The sequence below is a fragment of the Brienomyrus brachyistius genome, chromosome 20, assembly GCF_023856365.1.
Source record: "Brienomyrus brachyistius isolate T26 chromosome 20, BBRACH_0.4, whole genome shotgun sequence".
Classification (NCBI taxonomy): domain Eukaryota; kingdom Metazoa; phylum Chordata; class Actinopteri; order Osteoglossiformes; family Mormyridae; genus Brienomyrus; species Brienomyrus brachyistius.
Genome location: NC_064552.1, coordinates 1133047 through 1152733, shown reverse-complemented (window position 1 = coordinate 1152733; position 19687 = coordinate 1133047). Strand labels below are relative to the sequence as shown.

At 52.0% G+C, this 19687-nt stretch overlaps 2 protein-coding genes across 2 annotated transcripts in view; both read left to right on the top strand.

Moving 5' to 3' along the window:
* The window catches only part of gfra1b (gdnf family receptor alpha 1b), a 43776-nt gene extending 28815 nt beyond the window's left edge, over nt 1-14961 (top strand). The window contains exons 4-9 of the mRNA XM_048986744.1: nt 4731-5082; nt 7069-7178; nt 7333-7467; nt 11275-11474; nt 12793-12840; nt 14675-14961. Coding sequence (XP_048842701.1) covers nt 4731-5082; nt 7069-7178; nt 7333-7467; nt 11275-11474; nt 12793-12840; nt 14675-14791 — 962 coding nt within the window. The 3' untranslated portion in view covers nt 14792-14961. The remainder of the gene's footprint in view (nt 1-4730; nt 5083-7068; nt 7179-7332; nt 7468-11274; nt 11475-12792; nt 12841-14674) is intronic.
* Nucleotides 14962-17472: 2511 nt separating this feature from the next.
* LOC125716063 (uncharacterized) lies at nt 17473-18821 on the top strand. The gene is made up of 3 exons (XM_048988297.1): nt 17473-17549; nt 17660-18125; nt 18225-18821. The coding sequence occupies exons 1-3, from the start codon at nt 17473-17475 to the stop codon at nt 18819-18821; spliced, it is 1140 nt and encodes a 379-aa protein (XP_048844254.1).
* Nucleotides 18822-19687: the final 866 nt, after the last annotated feature.

Genomic DNA, 19687 nt, shown 5'->3' with positions numbered 1-19687 from the left:
GCACCCAGTCACTGCCCCTCAGAGAACGCGCTTAGACACTGCTCCCCGAAGGAAGCACCCAAACACTGCCCCCCAGAGGAAGCACCCAGTCACTGCCCCTCGGAGAACACGCTCAGACACTGCTCCCCAAAGGAAGCACCCAGTCACTGCCCCTCAGAGAACGCGCTCAGACACTGCTCCCCGAAGGAAGCACCCAAACACTGCCCTCCAGAGGAAGGACTCTGACACTGCCCCCCAGAGGAAGCACCCAGTCACTGCCCCTCAGAGAACGCGCTCAGACACTGCTCCCCGAAGGAAGCACCCAAACACTGCCCCCCAGAGGAAGGACTCTGACACTGCCCCCCAGAGGAAGCACACACCGGTGGTAATCAATTATGGGGTTCATGGCCCCGGCTGATCCGATTTGCTGCAGGGCCATGTGGTTCTTTTGGAGGGGCAGCTGTTTGGGGGGGGGGCAGAGGGAGAGAGACCCCCGATCCCAGGGGTCCCCCCTCAGCTTTCTGCCTCCATTACAGGTTCAGTCCCAGGCCTGGACAGCAGATGACTGTCCCACACCCTGGATTTTTGCCAACCAAAAGCAATAGGGGGGGGGGGGCGTTTTAAAGCCCAATGGAGTGGCCATGTAGGACCACACACACACATTTACACACACACATACCCATACACACATACACAGACTCACACTCGCATATACACACACACAAAAGTATATGCACACAAACATGCAAACACATACACACAGTTCATATATTCCTGTCTTTGTGGGGACTCTCCATTCATTTCTGTGGGCATAACCCTAACCCTAACCCAGCCCTAACCTTAACCATAAGCTTAAGCCTTAAGCTTAAGCTTCTGCCAAAATACAAGACTTTTGGCATGTTTTGTTTTTTAATTGCATTGGTAGACATTTATAAAATTGAGATTAATATTGTGGAGACCTGAAAAACATCCCCACAATCTAAAAAGTAACAGGTTTTACTGCAATATGGGAATATTTCATCCCCAGAATGCGGTAAATATGAAACACACCACACACACACACTGCATAACCACACACACCACACACACATCCTCCACATAAAAAACCACCCAGCACTCACACACACTGCATAAACACATACACCACACACACATGCTCCACATAAAAAACCACCCAGCACTCACACACACTGCATAAACACACACACCACACACACATGCTCCACATACAAAACCACCCAGCACTCACACACACTGCATAAACACACACACCACACACACATGCTCCACATACAAAACCACCCAGCACTCACACACACTGCATAAACACACACACCACACACACATGCTCCACATACAAAACCACCCAGCACTCACACATACTGCATAAACACACACACCACACACACATGCTCCACATACAAAACCACCCAGCACTCACACACACTGCATAAACACCAGCCTGCCCTTTATGGCTACACCAGACGGCTTCTCTGAATGTCTATAATGTTTTTGCTGTTGTTTTATGCCGCACTGCAGTCCTGCTGCACATGGTGTGCTTACTCACTACAGTAACCAATACCATCGCAGAGGTAAGCAGCAGGGTGCGGTACGGGGCTGACTGATGGGGGGGCAGTGATAGTGTGCACATGTTACAGGGTGTGTTATGGCACTGACAGGTGGAGGGCAGTGATAGTGTGCACATGTAACAGAGTGTGTTACGGCACTGACGGGTGGAGGGCAGTGATAGTGTGCACATGTAACAAGGTGTGTTACGGCACTGACGGGTGGGGGGCAGTGATAGTGTGCACAGGTTACAGGGTGTGCTACGGCACTGACGGGTGGAGGGCAGTGATAGTGTGCACATGTAACAGGGTGTGCTACGGCACTGACGGGTGGAGGGCAGTGATAGTGTGCACATGTAACAGGGTGTGTTACGGCACTGACTGGTGGAGGGCAGTGATAGTGTGCACATGTAACAGGGTGTGCTACGGCACTGATGGGTGGAAGGCAGTGATAGTGTGCACATGTAACAGGGTGTGCTACGGCACTGACGGGTGGAGGGCCTGTGATAGTGTGCACATGTAACAGGGTGTGCTACGGCACTGACGGGTGGAGGGCAGTGATAGTGTGTACATGTTACAGGGTGTGTTACGGCACTGATGGGTGGAGGGCAGTGATAGTGTGCACATGTAACAGGGTGTGCTACGGCACTGAAGGGTGGAGGGCAGTGATAGTGTGCACATGTAACAGGGTGTGCTACGGCACTGACGGGTGGAGGGCAGTGATAGTGTGCACATGTAACAGGGTGTGTTACGGCACTGACGGGTGGAGGGCAGTGATAGTGTGCACATGTAACAGGGTGTGCTACGGCACTGATGGGTGGAGGGCAGTGATAGTGTGTACATGTTACAGGGTGTGTTACGGGGCTAGTGTAACTGCCTGAAATTCCCCCCACCCACAATGCACTTTAATTTTTATCAGTATCAGTCTACATTTCCACTTGCTTTTTCCCTCACATTACTTTATAGCACATTATTGCATCTTGCATGCACCTGCACTTTACTTTATTTTTTGTACCCTGTTTGATTACTTCCATCCGAGTTCAGTACCTTACACCTTGTTACACCTAGAAAATAGTCTGATTCTGAGAAAAGGATTTAATCTTTGAAGCGGTTTGTGAAGACGTTTGTCAGTCATTCTTACTTGTGACCATGGATGTCAGTGATTGCTGTGATTGATAGACTCATATATCAATCTCTCTGTGGTGATTGGTTAACAGATGGCAGTCTCTCTTCAGTGACTGGTTAACAGATAGCAGTCTCACTGCAGTGGTTGGTATACTCGAACTCCCAGCACCCTCAGTCCATTGGCCTTGTAAACATCCCTATTAGCATTATGTGCCCTAACTTATGTCATAATCAAGGAAAAGTACATTAAATGGGCTAGATGGGGAAATACTCTGCTTTGGATTCTTAATTACAGCCACAATTCCTTTATCATAGCTCAAGAAGAACAAAGAGCAATTATGGAATTAAGGGAACCCTGCATCCTGCCATTAATGCTTCCTTAGGAAGTGTAAAGACTGCATCCTTTGTAAGGATTTACCCAGAATCCCTCTCCTGATGTTAATGAGGGCCTTTCTGCTCTGACCTCCCCGTGTTTGGAAACCATGGAGTTCCACAGCGGTGCCTCCACCCTCCTGCTTATCCTCCAGGGGGTGTGCAGCTGTTGGACAGCTATTCATATCCGTAGGTCCATGATCATCTGTCTGCCTGCCAGTCTGGACCCATGTCTCTTCTGTCACACTCCGCCCCTTTCCCTGTGTCGGTCTCTCCGCCCCTTTCCTTGTGTCGGTCTCTCCGTCCTTTTCCCTGTGTCGGTCTCTCCGCCCCTTTCCTTGTGTCGGTCTCTCCGCCTCTTTCCCTGTGTCGGTCTCTCCGCCTCTTTCCCTGTGTCGGTCTCTCCGCCCCTTTCCTTGTGTCGGTCTCTCCGTCCTTTTCCCTGTGTCGGTCTCTCCGTCCTTTTCCCTGTGTATGTCTCTCCGCCCCTTTCCCTGTGTCGGTCTCTCCGCCCCTTTCCCTGTGTCGGTCTCTCCGCCTCTTTCCCTGTGTCGGTCTCTCCGCCCCTTTCCCTGTGTCGGTCTCTCCGTCCTTTTCCCTGTGTCGGTCTCTCCGTCCTTTTCCCTGTGTCGGTCTCTCCGCCCCTTTCCCTGTGTCGGTCTCTCCGCCTCTTTCCCTGTGTCGGTCTCTCCGCCTCTTTCCCTGTGTCGGTCTCTCCGCCCCTTTCCTTGTGTCGGTCTCTCCGTCCTTTTCCCTGTGTCGGTCTCTCCGTCCTTTTCCCTGTGTCGGTCTCTCCGCCTCTTTCCCTGTGTCGGTCTCTCCATCCTTTTCCCTGAGTCGGTCTCTCCATCCCTTTCCCTGTGTCGGTCTCTCTGTCCCTTTCCCTCTGTCAGTCTCTCTGTCCCTGTCCCTTGTCGGTCTCTCCACCTCTTTCCCTGTGTCTTTCTCTCCGCCTCTTTCCCTGTGTCGGTCTCTCCGCCTCTTTCCCTGTGTCGGTCTCTCCGCCTCTTTCCCTGTGTCGGTCTCTCCATCCCTTTCCCTCTGTTGGTCTCTTCGTCCCTTTCCCTCTGTTGGTCTCTCCGTCCCTGTCCCTGTGTCAGTCTCTCCGCCTCTTTCCCTGTGTCGGTCTCACCGTCCTTTTCCCTGTGTCGGTTTCTCCGTCCTTGTCCATGGCCCACAGACAAACACACAGGCATTCATTCCTGTTTTGTTGTGCCTGGAAACATGGAATGAACACGTCCCAGATCCTGTAAATGTCACTGCCCGCCCCCCCCCCCCCATAAGATCACTCTCTGACCTTCACTAGCTGCTGGGGATGTTGGCTCATAGGAGCTTGACCTTTCAGAAAGAGCGCTTACCTTCAGGGCAGAAATACCCATGATGCTTTGGTGCCAGACAACCCTGGAGCCCTTACCATCCTGGTCCTAGGAGCTCGGCTCCCTACACCAGCGACGTGACATCAGCGGTCAGAGAGGCAAACTTTGGGTCAGACATGGCAGTGGGCTCATCAGAGCAGCTAACAATGGAGGCTTTGAAATGGTCAGCAGAGCGCTTTTGAAGACAACTTCTTAGAGAGCGTGACCGTGAGTCAGTGCTGGGGGGGGGCAGCACTGTGTCAGCAGAGCTCCGAATGTGGGGCTGGTATCAGTCACACCCGGGGATGACGCTCTTCCCCCCCTCCCCCAACAGGCGAGCCAGCCGTGACCAAGGAGAACAACTGCCTGAATGCAGCCAAGGCTTGCAACCTGAACGACACCTGCAAGAAGTACCGCTCGGCCTACATCAGTCCCTGCACCAGCCGCGTCTCCACCGCAGAGGTGTGCAACCGCCGCAAGTGCCACAAGGCCCTGCGCCAGTTCTTCGACAAGGTGCCACCCAAGTACAGCTATAGCATGCTGTTCTGCCCGTGCCCAAGCGCGCCCCACTCAGCCTGCCTGGAGCGACGCCGCCAGACCATCGTGCCCGTATGCTCCTACGAGGACCGCGAGAAGCCCAACTGCCTGTCACTGCAGGAAAGCTGCAAGAGCAACTACATCTGCAGGTAGGCACTGGTGGGGGGCAGTGTGCCATTCATGCTGGGAACTGCAGCCTTACTAATACACTTATATATGTGCGTGTATGTACAGGTAGGTCAGTACCAGTGTGTATGTACAGGTAGGACAGTACCAGCGTGTATGTACAGGTAGGTCAGTACCAGCATGTATGTACAGGTAGGACAGTACCAGCATCTATGTACAGGAAGGACAGTACCAGCGTGTATGTACAGGTAGGTCAGTACCAGCGTGTATGTACATGTATGACAGTACCAGCGTGTATGTACAGGTATGACAGTACCCGCGTGTATGTACAAGTATTACAGTACCAGCGTGTATGTACAGGTAGGACAGTACCAGCGTTTATGTACAGGTATGACAGTACCAGCGTGTATGTACAGGTAGGACAGTACCAGCGTGTATGTACAGGTAGGACAGTACCAGCGTGTATGTACAGGTAGGACAGTACCAGCGTGTATGTACAGGTAGTATAGTCTCTGTGATGATGCGGCCCAAGAACATGGCACAAGTGTTTGCCTAACGCATCTGTATCTCCAATGGTGACTTTCATTTGTTGAAACAGGACCATGCATGTCGGGGTCACTGCTCAGCCTGTATGACATCGGAACACGTGCGAGCTCACGCTCTGCTCAGCTTGTATGACATCGGAACACCTGCGAGCTCACGCTCTGCTCGGACTGTATGACATCGGAACACGTGCGAGCTCACGCTCTGCTCAGCCTGTATGACATCGGAACACGTGCGAGCTCACGCTCTGCTCGGACTGTATGACATCGGAACACATGCGAGCTCACGCTCTGCTCGGACTGTATGACATCGGAACACATGCGAGTTCACGCTCTGCTCAGACCGTATGACATCGGAACACGTGCGAGCTCACGCTCTGCTCATACTCCATGACATCGGAACACGTGCGAGCTCACGTCCTGCTCAGGCCGTATGACATCAGAACACGTGCGAGCTCACGTCCTGCTCAGACCGTATGACATCGGAACACATGCGAGCTCACGTCCTGCTCAGACCGTATGACATCGGAACACGTGCGAGCTCACGCTCTGCTCAGGCCGTATGACATCAGAACACGTGCGAGCTCACGCTCTGCTCATACTCTATGACATCGGAACACGTGCGAGTTCACGATATGCTCAGGTCGTATGACATCAGAACACATGCGAGCTCACGTCCTGCTCAGACCGTATGACATCAGAACACATGCGAGTTCACGCTCTGCTCAGACCGTATGACATCGGAACACGTGCGAGTTCACGCTCTGCTCAGACTGTATGACATCGGAACACGTGCGAGTTCACGTCCTGCTCAGACCGTATGACATCAGAACACATGCGAGTTCACGCTCTGCTCAGACCGTATGACATCAGAACACATGCGAGCTCACGCTCTGCTCAGACCGTATGAAATCAGAAGACATGCGAGCTCACGCTCTGCTCAGACCGTATGACATCGGAACACGTGCGAGCTCACGCTCTGCTCAGACTGTTCCTTCCAAGGTCTCCATGCAGAATTTCACATCAAATAAACAGCCCAGTGAGCAGTGACACAGCTGTCACCGTGGCGATGTGGACACAGGCCAGAACTCTTCAAATCACAACACGGACATTGCCTGAAAAAAGGCTTAATTTTGCAATTTGGCAAAAAATGCCATAAGAATAAAGTGAAAAGTTTTCAAAAGTGAGATGTTTTGTTTTACAATTTTGTCTTACAAAGAAGATGCTGTGCTGGGAACAGAACAGGGCATATTAATAAAAATAGTAAGTGCTGAGGTGAGGTGTGTGGCCAGCGGCAGCGTCCTGCTGATGAAGCCTCCGTCTAATTAGCTGCTCGGCCGGCCGGCCGGCCGGCGGGCGGGAGCCACAGTTCAGGGCGGGGACACGCCCAGCGGGGTTCTTGGCAGCGCCAGTGCCTCACGCCTGAGGCCAAGCTGAAGATGACCACTGTCTGCGTTTCTCCCGCAGGTCGCGGCTCGCTGACTTCTTTGCCAACTGCCAGCCGGAGCCACGTTCCCTGTCCGGCTGCTTGAAGGAGAACTATGGAGACTGTCTGCTCTCCTACTCCGGCCTCATCGGTGAGTAGCACAGCACCGCCCAGCCCGATACCCAAGCCAGTGCCGCTCTCTCCATGCCATCTCAAACCCATCAGCTCCTGAGGCTCCTGCCACTCGGGGCTCAGAATGTCCTCTTAGCTTGTGCCAGCCCTCATGCCCCTCTGTGCCCCCCCAGGTACGATGATGACGCCCAACTACCTGCGATCGTCGCATCTCAGCGTGTCTCCCTGGTGCGACTGCAGCAGCAGCGGGAACAGCAAGGAGGAGTGTGACAGATTCACAGCATTTTTCACAGACAACCACTGCCTGAGTGAGTCGTGCACACCTTTGCCCATACGCACACCCGGCACTCTCACGCACACCCGGCACTCTCACGCACACCCGGCACTCTCACGCACACCCGGCACTCTCACGCACACCCGGAACTCTCACGCACACCCGGCACTCTCACGCACACCCGGCACTCTCACGCGCACCCGGAACTCTCACGCGCACCCGGCACTCTCACGCACACCCGGCACTCTCACGCACACCCGGCACTCTCACGCACCCTCTCGAACATGACACTGAAAACACAAGGTCACACTGAATCATAGTTGATCTGTGACATTTAACCTGCTGATCACCACCTCTGTCAATTGGTGGGATTGAAAGTCAATAAAAAAAAATCTCCACGCCTCATGCACCAAAATCTGCCTCTGCCATGTCCTACACGCCACTGCGCACCCCGGACCGGCAGCCAGGTGAGACCAACACCTCTGTGAGACTCAGGGACCATGCGACCAAACGAGAATTTAAGTCCAGAAGCTTCATTTCTGCATTTCTTCCTGGATCAATGATTGAAAAAGCAGTGATCATGTTGTGAGCTTTTTTTTCACGTATGGTGCGTATTTAATTAAAAGCCGTTTGAGGCGCTTTTGAAAGCCGTGGTCCACGCCACGCTTCTCAAGAGAACAGTTCTGCTGAATGAAAAATCACAGAAACCTATCAGGCCTTCCGAACATATGTACTAAATGGATGGGGTGCCTTTTAGAGCTCTGTGTGTAGTGAGTGTAATTAAATATGTGACGACAGTGTGGTCTACACAGATCTGCACAACAATAATGTAGATGGATGAAGTATATTTACAGCAAACATGAGATGAGTGCAGTACATAGCTATGTAGAGAGACTGGGGAGAGGGTGGTCTGTGTGTATGGCACAAAGGGAAGGCAGTTTGGTGTCCATTGACATAGATAGAGAGTGTGTACTGGGAAAGTAAATGCAGTGTGGTCCCCACAGATATAGACGGAGACTGTGGACAGGGTGGTCTGTATTTATGGCACAAATGGAAGGTAGTGTGGTCCCCACAGATATAGACGGAGACTGTGGACAGGGTGGTCTGTATGTATAGCACAAATGGAAGGTAGTGTGGTCCCCACAGATATAGACGGAGACTGTGGACAGGGTGGTCTGTATGTATAGCACAAATGGAAGGTAGTGTGGTCCCCACAGATATAGACGGAGACTGTGGACAGGGTGGTCTGTATGTATAGCACAAATGGAAGGTAGTGTGGTCCCCACAGATATAGACGGAGACTGTGGACAGGGTGGTCTGTATGTTTGGCACAAATGGAAGGTAGTGTGGTCCCCACAGATATAGACGGAGACTGTGGACAGGGTGGTCTGTATGTATGGCACAAATGGAAGGTAGTGTGGTCCCCACAGATATAGACGGAGACTGTGGACAGGGTGGTCTGTATGTATAGCACAAATGGAAGGTAGTGTGGTCCCCACAGATATAGACGGAGACTGTGGACAGGGTGGTCTGTATGTATAGCACAAATGGAAGGTAGTGTGGTCCCCACAGATATAGACGGAGACTGTGGACAGGGTGGTCTGTATGTTTGGCACAAATGGAAGGTAGTGTGGTCCCCACAGATATAGACGGAGACTGTGGACAGGGTGGTCTGTATGTATGGCGCAAATGGAAGGTACACTACCCCAAAGATGTAAAACCAGGATTGTTACAGATTTGGGCTGTCGGATGTGTTTGACTACAGCCAGGACAGACTTGGACACCGCAGGGCTGGAGCTGAGACCAGGTGTCAGTGCTGGATTTAGTGCTTCACCGTGTGAGAGCTGCTAGGCTGCAGGTCCCAGCCTCCTCAAGAGGCCCTGCTCCTACCGAATTAATAACACGCTGTATTTTGACAGTGAGTTATTTAAAATCAGATTGCTTAGGCTGGAGCAGAATGGAGGCACTGTGAGAAAAAACTGAAAAATGCTTTTTCACTCTGTAAAATTCCCATGTTTTTTTGGAGGTGGGGATTGGGGGCAGTTTCCGGCAGCTTCCAGCCTTGTCACGAAGGACACCCAGAGGAAGAACCTGCCCATTAGCGCCCCGATCTGCTCAGGGACAGATGCTGCTTGTTCAGCGGTTGGGTTTTGAGTTTGTCCCAGACCGCGGTGCCCCTGGCTGCCCATTACCGCGATCTAGGCAGGGTAACCCTCTCGGGGCTCTGCAGACAGAGACACTCCCCTATACCATGTTATCTTGAAAATTACCGTGATGAAGAGCCACAGCGAAACACGATTGGACAAGAAGCAGGTCCCTCACAGTCCACTGGGCTGGACTCCAGCTTTTTCTTCTTGCTGTAAATAGTGTTCGGTAAATTTCCTTGTTTACCTACTCTGGTTAATTTCCATGGAAGCACAAGCAGCTGTGATACTCTGTCTGCTAGAAGCACACATCATTAACCAGCCGCCACGCACTACACAGAGATAATTAGCACTTCTGCTAATGTTTGCCGTTGTCAACAGCAGCATTTGCTTATAGCTGTTGATCTACATTTATCTCCCAAACTTGTCCCATGACTGTCAACTTTGAGGGCTTATTCTTAATCTTTTAATGAACCTTTAAGCTTCTTGGGCTCTCCAGGTGATGTTCACCCTCTTATGGGGACCATTTTCACACTATGCTTCACCTAAGTAGAAGCTTTAAGCGTTCAGCCATCCTACAATGTGTCCACCTTCTCCAAAGCAATTAAACTGCATGCCAAATTTATCTTAGTGGTACTCGTTTTATGTTTACGTCTCTTAAAAACTTTATTACATTACAGTTTTGTACAATGGTGTTTTTTTTTTGCAGATACAAGTACTTTTTCTACCTCTGAAAATTAAATAGGCCTCATCTGTTTACTTTCTGTCAGCAGTTTTTAAACAGATAGATGAAAACCATTATATGAAATAAGTCCCTCCATTGCTTTGCATCGTATAAACAAGCCATAAATAAATTACAAATGCTGATTATTTTCAAAAGCACATCTCAGATTCCAGCTCTTTCCGGGCCCTTGGCCGCTCCCACCCCGTGTCACTTTACAGTTACAGTCTGCAGGACCGGTCCACGATCCTCCCCGCAGGGGTCGGCCCCAGAGATGGGCTGCCAAAGCAAGACCAATGGCTTCTTTGAAAGATAAATAAGCAGTAATTAACACGGGACGCTGGAGGTGTTCACACCCAAACGATGTTTTACGTTTTTGCGTGTTAAGCAGTCCTGTGGGGGCACCGCGAAGGTAAAATCCACAGACTGTAAACAGAACTTTAACCAAAACCTCATACGTGCTGGATGCTCCAGCGTTCTGAGCTCATTTCATAGTATTTGCAGATTGTTTTGGAACAGTGAAAAATATCAAAGCGCATCTACTGAGACCATGCGAAGTCAGCACCCCCTGCGTGCTGCTCGCTTGACAGATAGCGCTTCGGAAAAAGGATGTTCTGCCGTCAGACCCGAAGGCGCTGGGCCTGCTGTAGCTTTCTGAGTGAGAGCGGCTCCCGCTTTGCTTGCGGTATCAACACGTTATTTATATAGACAGATATGCGCATACTTATTGAACCCTGAGCAACAGTGTATGAAATTAAATGCTTTGTTTTCCAGCTAATTATGAAAACAACATTACAAATTGTTAAAATTGTATGAAGCACCATAGGGTTGGGATGATATTAATTTTATGTTTTTATTAATTCTGTCTAATAATACTATTTGTTTGTCTGAGAGCTTGAGCAGAATAATAAGCAGCCGGAGCCCCAGCTTAGGTGGCCCTGCTGCTGTGGTGACGCTTCCTCTCCGCGTCCTGCAGGGAGCGCCATCCAGGCATTCGGCAACGGGACGGACGTGGGGGTGTGGCAGCCCGTTCCCCCAGTTCACAGCTCGACAGCGGCTGCCTCGCCATCGCAGAGGGCCAGGGAGCGCTCTCCCAATGACCTGGACCTCAGCGTATTCACCCACCGGCCCGACACCGTCCACGGCTCCGTTTACCATTTCTGTGGGAACCTGCAGGTAAAAGGACACGTGACCCCCCCCACCTGGCAGGGCGTACCGCTCCGTCAGAGCTCATCCTAGTTCTGTCTCACTCTGTCCCATCACATTCCCAGGGCCCGTTTATATTCCGCTAATCTAAGGTCTTGAAGATGTGTTTATAACCACATAAATCTGAGTCATTCGTTTAAAAAAGCTACTGCCCCAAAAGTGAGCCCTGTGGTGCCCCAGCGACTCTACTGACCCGGCTGAAGGTTTGGTGTCTGTTCAACTACCCTCATCTGCCGTTAGGTCATAGTGGTTGTGGATCTGATTAATGAAGTTAAAGGAATTATGCCGTAATATTTCATACCTATGACTGACCAAAAAACTAGAAGAGCTGGTCCTACAGTCATTCCTTCCAATTCCATGATGAAATAACAGCTACGAGGTGTAGCTCTTCTTCGGACTCTTTCTTTATTTATGTACAGCGGTCGTGTTCACAGTGAACTGCACTTTTCCTTCCTGCACAACCAAAGAAAACCTGTTAGCCTGTGATCTCTGTGAAATCACCACTTTCGGCTGCAAGCTGGAGGGGGCGCTGTGCTTCTGTAGGTGGATGGTACTGGGGGGGGGGGGGGGCGTCTAACTTCACACCCGATGCCCCACCGCTCCGCTGACCTTCAGAATCCCACTTTATCTGGAAAAGCCGCCCCTGCGCTTTTTAACCGGAAAAGCACCTTAAATGTTTGTTTTTAAAACGCGATGCTATCTCACATCCATATTTTTAATGCCGCTATTTATCACGTTAGTTTAATAGTGTTAATATGATTTATGCGGCCTGACTTTCTGTGTCGCGCAGACCTCCTGCTGCGTGATTAATCACGCACTTCTATCTTATTTTCCAGAAGTTTCTTGTTATCCCCCTGCTACGCGCGCGTGTGCGCTGTGATCGCGTGCTGGGCTCAGGTGAAGGCGCTTCATCATGGGGGCCCGTCCGCAGCCCTGAGAGAGCGGCCTGTCATCTCTCATCCTGTCACACACTGTGCACGATGTGGCCGGGAGGAAAGCCGGGGGGCCTTCCCCCTTACATTTAACAGCACTCTCCTGGAAGGACCTGGAGACAGAACTGGTGCGGGGGTGCGGCCCAGACCCCACCTATAGACCACCTGGGCCACCCAGGAAGCCCCCTTAACAGCCAGCGCTCACACCCTGGCCAGCTAGTCCCTCCCTCCGCATAAGGCCACGAGATCTTCTGTGCTGTCAGAAATAGCTGTTACAGCAGACGTACTGGCTGAAAATGTTTGGTTATCGCTATTGGACGAAAGCTGGTTTGACCCGCCTCTCTCGCCTCCCATAGGCCCAGAAGCTGAGGTCGAACAACACTACTGACCCAGTGCTGTGCATGGTGAGTCCCTCCCCACCCCGCCATGGCCTGCTTCGCCCGCCCCGCCCCGTCCTCTCGGCTCTGCTCAACACGCATTTCCGAGCCCCAGATCGGCTGCACAGCCACCCTGTTGGGAAGCTCTCAGTCACATGGTGTTTTTCCCCAAAAAATCAATTGGGCCACTTTCAGTGTGTTCCAAAAGAGCCAAGCATTTGTGTGCTGAGCTCAAAGCCCCCCTGGGCACTGTACTGACACCTGCCAGAACTGGCCATGACACGTGGGAAGAGGCCAGACTGTGCGGAGAACCATTGATCGTACAAGTTTGAGGAGAGATGGCATGCTGGGGACAGTCATGTGACCTGGAGAGCTCCCTCACCCCACAGGGGAACGCAAGTGATTATTAGACTGATGTGTGGACAGACACAGGCAGACAGGCAAAGACAGACAGACAAAGACTAGGAGAGTCAGACAGATATATAGGGTGATACAGACAGAGAAACTGGCAAAAGAGACAGGTAGAGAGAGAGAAAGACAGAGACAAACTTAGACATGGAGAGACATGGAGAGACATACAGAGACGGGGAGAGAGAGACAGACAAAGACTGTCAAACAGACAGAGAGCAAGAGACAGACAGACAGATAAAGACTAGCAAAAAGAGACAGGGAGAGAGAGATGGACAAAGACTGTCAAACAGACAGAGAACAAGAGACAGACAGACAGACAGACAAAGACTGTCAAACAGAGGGAAAGACACAGACATAGACACTGATGAAAAGGCAAAAAGACAGACAGACATACAGTCAGACGGACGTTATTTAAAATAGTGTTTGTGCTTGTCTGTGTTTGCGGGGCCACACTTGATTCTTACCTTATCTGCTGCGATTGAAAGTGCGTTAAATGTCAGTGTACATGATAAGTCAGCATCAGTCTGCGGGGGTGACATTTATACGCCCATCCCGGGGGCCCTGCGCCAGCAACCCCCAGCCTCTGACAGGCACGCAATCGCCCTCGTCGATATTAAAAGCCATTTTCAAAGTACACCGCAGCCACACGCCAGGCTAATTCAGAGAAAACCAATTTCACCCCTTAAAACCTGACACCAAATAACGCAGCAGTGAGGAAGGAGCTTTCCGACGGAGCGCTCTCTGCCTGCCGGACCTTTCACGTCTCTTAGTGGTTATTCACACACACGCAGACACACACAGACACACACAGACACACGCAGAAACACACACGCAGACACACACACACAGACACACACACACACAAGCAGACACACAGACACACACGCACGCAGACACACACACACAGACACACACGCAGACACACACAGACACAGACACACGCAGACACACACACATGCAGACACAAAGACACGCACACACACACAGACATACACACACGCAGACACACACACACACGCAGACACAAAGACACGCAGACACACACAGACATACACACACGCAGACACACACACAGACATACACACACGCAGACGCACACACACACACACGCAGACACAAAGACATGCAGACACACACACATACCCACAAGCAGACACACACACACGCAGACACACACACAGACATACACACACGCAGACGCACACACACACACGCAGACACAAAGACATGCAGACACACACACATACCCACAAGCAGACACACACACATACCCACAAGCAGACACACACACATACCCACAAGCAGACACACACACATACCCACAAGCAGACACACACACACGCAGACACACACACACACACACACACACACACGCTTCTCAGCCTTCCCCTCTAGCTCCATGGCCTGCTGTCTCTGAGGGACACACAGTGACTGATGCGTCTGCTTGCAGGATGGAGACATTGTGGATGCCATCTTCCGGAGCCGCTCTGCCCCCCACGCCGGCCTGCACATGGGGGAACTCTTGCTGTTGCTCCTGGTGATGGCGCTATTGCTCCCACTCTCCTAGCTGCTGGGGGGCGCTGGGCCAGATCGCCTGTACAAAGAAGCCCCCCCCCTCCCCGCCCCCCCCATGCAGTTTGTTAACCCGCATTGTCATGCTTTCTGACATGAGGCCGCATTGAGTCTCTGCTCCAGAGCAGCAGCATAAGTGTGAAATGGGGGTTGGTGGGGGGGGGGGGGGGGTGCTGCATGACCAGGTGGGGGCGCTATTATTGTCATACAGGCAAACTTGTGGTTTCTGCACATGTAATAAAATCTACCCTCCCTCATCTGGCATCATGAAGATGGCAAATGCAGGAACGAGAGAAGGTGACCTGTGACCTGCTCCTCTCTGCTGTTAGAGCCCCTCGAAGGGCTGCTGCTCCCCAACACTGTGCTACACTCATCCTCATGACCTCAAGCTCTCGCTTCATGGGCCGAACTCATAGCTCTACAACTTACCTAGGCAGCAAGGACCCCAAAGGCCAGAGAAAGCCGATCTCACCCAGACTACAGAGACTCATTCACACCAAGACCCCAAACCACCAAGATCACAGAGACTCATTCTCACACAGACTCCAGAGACCACAGAGACTCATTCTCACCAAGACCCCAAATGACCAAGACCGTTGAGACTCATTCCCACCGAGACCACAGAGACTCATTTTTGCATGAACCACAGGGACCACATTTCTGCCTCGCCTGGACCACAATGACCACAGATCCTGACTTAGACCATGCAGTGTGCACTATCGTCCATCCCACAATGTCACTGCCATCTGAGCAGATGGATATTGAGGCAGCGGCTAAACTGACTTCTTCATTTGTTCTTCACAGCTGGACGTATCTCCACAAAGTGGTTTTCTTTTTTTCCCGGACCGGAAAATCAGATTTAATTATTCCCCTGAGTAGAGTGATTGTCTGAAAAAGTGCTTGTGCACATAATTATCATTCTGACTAAAAACAGAAGACGACAATGTCCTTTTAAACGTTCTCGAGAGCCCCACCAGTGTCTTTGCAGTTCCGCTTTAGAGGTTGTCCTACCAGCTTGGCTTGGGCTTCGGACTCCGGTGCACTGATGGCGTTCAACATGTTCACTTGGACCTCCTGCCCTGCGACCCGCCCCAGCACACCGCCCCATCACACGCAATCCTCCACGCGTGTCCCTCCACCTTAGTGTGTCCACAGCCTGTGTCCTAGTGATCTGTATAGAAGTCTGTTCATTAACCAGGACGAATACATCACTGAATTGGGGAAACCGTTTGTTTCAATGGAAATCAATAGCATCTCAATAAATCCACATGATTTAACTCTCCCTTAAGGACCAAGGGGAAAGTTGTGTCTTTCATTTTATATATATATATATATATATATATATATATACACACACACAAACACATATATATAAGTTCTCTAATGTAAGTATTTGTTCTGTCAGAAGACGTAAGCAAGCCCCTAAAAGGCGTCCATAAGAACTGTCCCACCACTCTGTGCTTCTGTCCCTATTGCTACCCCTTTCTCACCCGATGATCCCAAAAAGTGGGAGGTGTGTTCTGTTGGCAGCTTTGGAAAAGGTGTGTTTGAGCTCTGTACTTACAGGAAGTGGCTGTGCACTGACAGGAAGTGGCTGTGCACTGACAGGAAGTGGCACTGCCCTCTGCAGGGATAATGAGGGGTTGCAAGGGAAAGCAGACATTTGATGTTTGTATCCTAACATTTTTTTTCTTGACAAAACTAATAAAATATCACTCACCCATTTGCCACATTTACTTCTTAGCTTGTGAAATTGTACAATCTGTTCTTTGAAATGAATAAACAAAACGTGGACTAAAATAAGATGTTTCTTTTGTCCATTTTGCTGTCATGATGAGGGAACTTTCCTGAAGATGCTGTTTACCCTGGAGTCAGACACGAGTCGCGGTGTGTTTGCACGGAGGGTACAGGGGCTCACCAGGGCACTGATCTGCAGGAGCGTCACGGAGACGCCGGGTACCAGCAGGCAGCCTGAAGCTGAAACGGGCTGCATCTCTGCCTGCTTCGCAATCGCCGCCTCTACCTGCGTATGGCACAGCAGCCGCAGTGCACTGCTGCAGTTTACGATCTTCGGCCTCCAACTGCATGGTCAGGGCCCAGATGGGGGGGGCAGGAGGGGTCCCTCGCTGAGCGACACCGAGCCGTTTGATCCGCTGACCCTGCTGATGGGAGTTATGACTATATTAATTATTCATTGAAAACTTTGACCCCTCACAGCTGATGTACTTTGATCTACCTCTCATGGAAAAAAAATACAAGAGAGCTGGGTAATATTAAAAAGAAGTCCTCGGTTATTACTGCAGGGCCAAAGGTCAGCAGATCGGATGCTGTCAAAGGATGGTGCAGAGAGATTACTGACCAATTACGCTGTGATCCCAGAATGCCTTGAGGCAGCAGGGATCCTGCAGGCATGCGGGGAAGGGTGGTCTATGCTGCCGTCACCGCGGGTTTTTCTCGGCGATAACGGCGTGGATTTGGGATTATTTGCTGGTTCTGTGAGAAGAGGCCAGGGTGAACACCAGTGCAAATGGCCTTAAAGGCGCTGCTGCCCGTCTAATCCCCATTTCAGCCACCATCCAGGATCCGACCTAGGCACAGCCGAAGCCGTGCGAGGGATAAAAACTGGAGGCTCGAGGCATAGTCACGTGGCGTAAGGCAGCAGACGTCAGCGTAACCATGACACCAGGGGAGCATCGTAAGAGCCAGAGTGAAGGAGAACCCTCCACACCTCCCATGGGACACATCAGCGCTGGGTGCAGAGTTTCTGTCTCCCTGTAACCGGCACTGAGCGACGCTTCTGTGTGGTTGTGGCTCCCTGTCGCGGACTACATCCCTGAACACATCAGGCCGTCGCACGGAGCAGCCCTCCCATCCCAGAACACGTCAAGAAGGAGGAGGCTGTCGCACGGAGCAGCCCTCCCATCCCAGAACACGTCAATAAGGAGGAGGCCGTCGCACGGAGCAGCCCTCCCATCCCAGAACACGTCAATAAGGAGGAGGCCGTCGCACGGAGCAGCCCTCCCATCCGGGAACACGTCAAGAAGGAGGAGGCTGTCGCACGGAGCAGCCCTCCCATCGCGGAACAGGTCAATATGGAGGCTGTCAAACGGAGCAGTCCTCCCATCCCGGAACACGTCAAGAAGGAGGCCGTCGCACGGAGCAGCCCTCCCATCCGGGAACACGTCAAGAAGGAGGAGGCTGTCGCACGGAGCAGCCCTCCCATCGCGGAACAGGTCAATATGGAGGCTGTCACACGGAGCAGTCCTCCCATCCCAGAACACGTCAATAAGGAGGTTGTCGCATGGAGCAGTCCTCCCATCCCGGAACACGTAAATAGGAGGTTGTCGCACGGAGCAGCCCTCCCATCACGGAACAGGTGAACAAGGAGGAGGTTGTCGCACGGAGCAGCCCCTCCCATCGCGGAACAGGTCAATAAGGAGGCTGTCACACGGAGCAGTCCTCCCATCCCGGAACACGTCAATAAGGAGGAGGTTGTCGCACGGAGCAGCCCTCCCATCCCGGAACACGTCAATAAGGAGGAGGTTGTCGCATGGAGCAGCCCTCCCATCCTGGAACACGTCAATAAGGAGGCCGTCGCACGGAGCAGCCCTCCCATCTCAGAACAAGTCAATAAGGAGGTTGTGGCATGGAGCAGCCCTCCCATTCCGGAACACGTCAATAAGGAGGTTGTGGCATGGAGCAGCCCTCCCATCCCGGAACACGTCAATAAGGAGGTTGTGGCATGGAGCAGCCCTCCCATCCCGGAACACGTCAATAAGGAGGTTGTGGCATGGAGCAGCCCTCCCATCCCGGAACACGTCAAGAAGGAGGCCGTCGCACGGAGCAGCCCTCCCATCCCGGAACACGTCAATAAGGAGGTTGTTGCATGGAGCAGCCCTCCCATCCCGGAACACGTCAATAAGGAGGTTGTGGCACGGAGCAGCCCTCCCATCCCGGAACACGTCAATAAGGAGGTTGTTGCATGGAGCAGCCCTCCCATCCCGGATGCCCCACACAGATGCTAATCATCCCTCTATTCATGATTGGCATGCTGACCTTCATTCTCACTCATGACGAAGCGCGAGCACGATGAGACACAGCCACTTCCTGTCACACTTCACGTCCGTGATGAGCAGTCAGAAGGCAAAACTGGACCGTCACAAGTGAGCAGAGCAGAGGCTGGCCAGCTTCTGGCGTGTTAATAGCGACCGGATGCCCATCCGTCAGACCTGCATTCCTGCCATGGCTCCTGACCAAGTCCCAGGGCCCGCGGACTCCCCGTCTACCTCAACACTTAATCCCTCAATTGAACTAATTAAACTGCATAATTAAAGCAATTTATCTAGGTTCTCAGTGACAAACTCATCCTCCCAGTAGAGTGCATGCAGAAGGCCACCTGCAATATAGTGATAAGTCCCGGGGGTCTCCTCTACTGAGGGACACACATTACCTCATTAGCGCCCACAGACCTCCCACCTGATGAGCCAGAAGGTGGGTGCAGGGTGGGCAGCTGGGGTGGGGAAGGGGGGGTCTCATAGCCCCTCCCCTGGATCACTACATCACACCATCTGCTGGTATCTGACATCGAGGGGAAAATGTCAAGGGGTACATTTGCTTGGGAGAACAGATCATGGAGAGGGCTGAGAAATGTTCATCTCACGGTCTGGAGTTATTAGCAGCACATGAGCACAGAGCGGCAGGTTCAGCAGGTGGGAGAAGCCAAGGGTGTCCAGGGCCTCTGAAGTGGCTCGGAGGGCGGCCCTGGTCCTCCATCCTGCAGGCACCAAAGCGCGTCACACTCAAAGCTGAGACCATGAACGGTGCTGACCACACGAGAGCCGTCAGCATGAGGCTGCCAGACCGCGGCTGCCCCGTTATCTGGGGACCTTCC